At 75.1% G+C, this 3,067-nt stretch overlaps 1 protein-coding gene across 1 annotated transcript; it reads right to left on the bottom strand.

Moving 5' to 3' along the window:
- Window positions 1–876: 876 nt before the first annotated feature.
- On the bottom strand, window positions 877–2,102 carry LOC113960213 (40S ribosomal protein S10-2-like). Its single transcript, XM_027669641.1, has 2 exons — window positions 1,585–2,102; window positions 877–1,115 (listed from the first exon to the last, which is right to left on the bottom strand). The coding sequence occupies exons 1-2, from the start codon at window positions 2,072–2,074 to the stop codon at window positions 877–879; spliced, it is 729 nt and encodes a 242-aa protein (XP_027525442.1). The 5' UTR covers window positions 2,075–2,102.
- Window positions 2,103–3,067: the final 965 nt, after the last annotated feature.

Below are 3,067 nucleotides of genomic sequence, written 5' to 3'. Positions count from 1 at the left end.
GGCGGCGCCAGCCCCCCTGTCCCTGTCCTTTCCGCAGCCCCCCCGGTCTCACCCACCCGGTACGACCTTCATGGACAAGGCAGGGTGCGGGCAGGTGCGAGCAGGGTGCGGGCAGGTGCGGAGCGCGGAGCGAGGGCACAGCGCGGCTCCGCCGGTGGCGGTGGGGGCGGGGGGGGGCGGGCAGGGAGCGGGCGCCGATATAAATAACCGGGGCCCGTCACCGAGCCCGAGTTAGAACATGACACGGGTGGGGGCGGGACGGGGCGGCCGCGATGGCACCTCGGGACCCCCGGACCCCCCAGCACCAGTGGGGGGGGGGTCACGCTACCGCCACCTCGGGGGGCGTCGTGACACCGGGACTAAGGGCCCCGGCACGGCCCCGCCGCCGAAGGAGGCCGCCCCTCCTGACCGGGGAGAAAAAGGGGGTGCTGGAGGGGCACCGGCATCCGCTCCGCCCCGCGGGGACCCCGCAGCCTCCCGCCGCCGCGACCCCGTCCCCGCCAGCCGGGAGTCCAGGCCGGATTTTCCGGCAGCGCCTCGCCGGGCGGAGAGAAAACCCGGACCCGGATGAGCTGGCACGGCAGGACTGGACGGGACGGCCGGGGCTCCGGGATCGCGCCCCACGCGGGGGTCGGGCAGCGACCGCAGCCTCAGAGCCCGGCGCGGGGTGCGACCCACGGGACAGGGCTCGGGGGAACTCCTCTGTCCCCGCGGGACGTGGGTACTGCCCGCGCAGGACCCGCACCCACGGGGCAGCACCGCGGCGGGCCCGGCCCCCCCGCCGGCCGGTGACTCACGGCGCTGGCAGGGACCGGGCTCGGCGCCTCTGGGCTGGAAACTTGGACCGGCGGCGGCTGCCCACGGCCACGGGCTGACTCACAGCCCGGAGGGGTGCGGGGGGGCCCTCGCCACCGCCTCGGGGCGCCGCCGCAGCTGCCCCGCCCGGGGGGGGTGGGACACCGGACGCCCCGCACCCCCACCCGGGTCCAGCTGCCGCCGATCGTGTGTCGGGATCGCGTGTCGCGGGGGAGGCGGTGTTGGGGACACCTTCGCAGCCGCAGCCCCCTCCCCACCAGCCCTGCCCGCCCCAGCTGCCGCCGTCTGTCCGACCCACCCTGGGCACAGCGGGGGCCTTGGAGGCGCAGTCCCCACGCACGGCCCCTCACAGCACGGCTCCTTCCCAGCACGGCCCCCCGCAGCCCAGTTTCCCCATGACACTGTCCCCTACCCACCATGGGGAGCCCGGGGGGACGGCAGCAGTGACGCTCCTGCAGCACTCGGGGTCCCTAGCACCCCACCAGCCTCTTGGGGACCCCGGGGAGCCACCTCACTGCACCCCGGTCCCCCCAGCGCCCAGGGACCACTCCAGCCCACAGGGTCCCCGTGGGCTCAAGGAGGCACAGCGAGGAGCCCCCCAGCACCCTCCTCCCTCCCCAGGCAGCGAGGGGATTGCAGGTGTCCCCCACCCCATCTTTGGCCAGGCACCGGGGGGCTCAGGGGGTGCAGCCACCCCTGGGAGCAGAGGGGCTCAGGTGCCCCCACCCGCGAGAGCACAGGGGGCACCCCCAGGGCTCTGGTCGGTACCTGCGGCCGGGCTGGGCTGCGGGGGCAGCTGGGACACCCCCTGCCCTGCAGCGACGGGCTCCACGTGCCGCTCGCCCTCGTCCTTCCTGCGGTAGAGCCGGTCGCCGCCGGTGGGACGTACCCGGTGGGTGCCGGTGCCGGTGCCGGTGGTGGCACGGCGGGTGTCGGGGCGTGGGGCGGCGGGGCGCGGGACGCGCTGCAGGGAGCGCGGGACAACGTCGGGCGGCAGGCGCAGGTACTGGCGCAGGTGGGCGATGCCAGCGTCGGTCAGGTACCAGTAGAGATGTCGCCAGGCGGCCGTCTGGCGCACGAGGCCGCGGGAGTGCAGCGAGGCCATGGCGCGCCGAACCTCCACGTTGGCCACGCCGGGCAGCTGCGGGTGGGTGCGCCGGGGGCACCCGTCCCGCTCTGCCACCAGAACGCCCTCACGGAACAGCAGCTCCAGGATGGAGCGGAGCCGCTCCAGCGGCATCAGCATCCCTGCCACCATGGTGCGGGTGGCAAAGCAGAGGGCACCGCACGCGGCACAGGGGACAGGGCTCAGTAACGCCTCACCGCTGCTCAGTATGGTCCGGTGCAGCTCCGTGTGGTACAGCCCAGTACGGTGCAGTACAGCCCAGTATGGCCCAGCACAGCTCAGTATGGCCCAGCACAGCCCAGCCCAGTATGGTCCAGTACAGTCCAACACGGCTCGGTACGATCCAGCCCAGCCCAGTATGGTCCAGTTCGGCTCGGTATGGCCTGGCACAGTCCGGTACGGTCCAGTACAGCTCAGTATGGCCCGGCAGGTCCTGGCGCGATCCGGCACGGCGCGGTGCTGGCTGCCGGCACGGTCGGAACGGCGGCAGCTCCACCCCCGTTCGGGGGGGCCGGGGGGGCCCCAGGCCCAGCCCTGACTCACCACCGGCCCCTCCCCGGCCCCGGCTTCCGCCCGGGGGGGGCACGGCCGGACCCGCCCCCACTTCTCCCCCCCTGCCCCGACCCACCCGGCCGGTTCCTGCGTGGGAACCCCCGCGGCTCCCGCCCCGCCTCCGCCCCGGGACCGGCCCCGCGGAGCTCCCGGGGAGACCCTGAGCCGGGGGTGACCCTGAGCCCGGGAGGGGGACCCTGAGCCTGGGGGCAGCCCTCAGCTCGGGGGGAGACCCTGAGCCGGGAGGGGTCTCTGAACTTAGGAGGGGGCACCCTGAGCCCGGAGGGTCCCTGGGCCCGGGGGAGAGCCCTAAGCCCGGGGGCGAGCCCTGAGCCGGGGACGTGGCGCCCACGCCCCGCCCGAGCATCGCGCACCGCCGGGCTGCAGGCAGAGCAGCAGGCAGGGGTCGGGCAGGGGGACGGGCAGGTGTATTAGGCAGGGGCACAGGCAGGGCTGGGAGGCCACATCCTGCCACGTCGATGTTTGCTCTGCTCCTGCCCCTGTTTATACCGGGGGAGCAGCCCCAGGGGGACCCCACGTCGCCCCCATATCCCCCAGCAGTGACACAGCCGC

Source organism: Corapipo altera, unplaced genomic scaffold, assembly GCF_003945725.1.
Source record: "Corapipo altera isolate COAL_440 unplaced genomic scaffold, ASM394572v1 272, whole genome shotgun sequence".
In the NCBI taxonomy this organism is placed as follows: Eukaryota; Metazoa; Chordata; class Aves; order Passeriformes; family Pipridae; genus Corapipo; species Corapipo altera.
Note: the sequence above shows the minus strand (reverse complement) of the source record. Positions and strands in the feature narration are given on the sequence as shown.

What these genes read in the sequence shown, in the direction of transcription:
- LOC113960213 (XM_027669641.1), bottom strand. Translation starts at nt 2,074, where the DNA reads ATGGTGGCAGGGATGCTGATGCCGCTGGAGCGGCTCCGCTCCATCCTG. An exon ending in GCAGCCCAGCCCGGCCGCAG is followed by an intron (nt 1,116 to 1,584) that starts GTACCGACCAGA and finishes CGCTGTGCCCAG; the next exon opens with GGTGGGTCGGACAGACGGCG.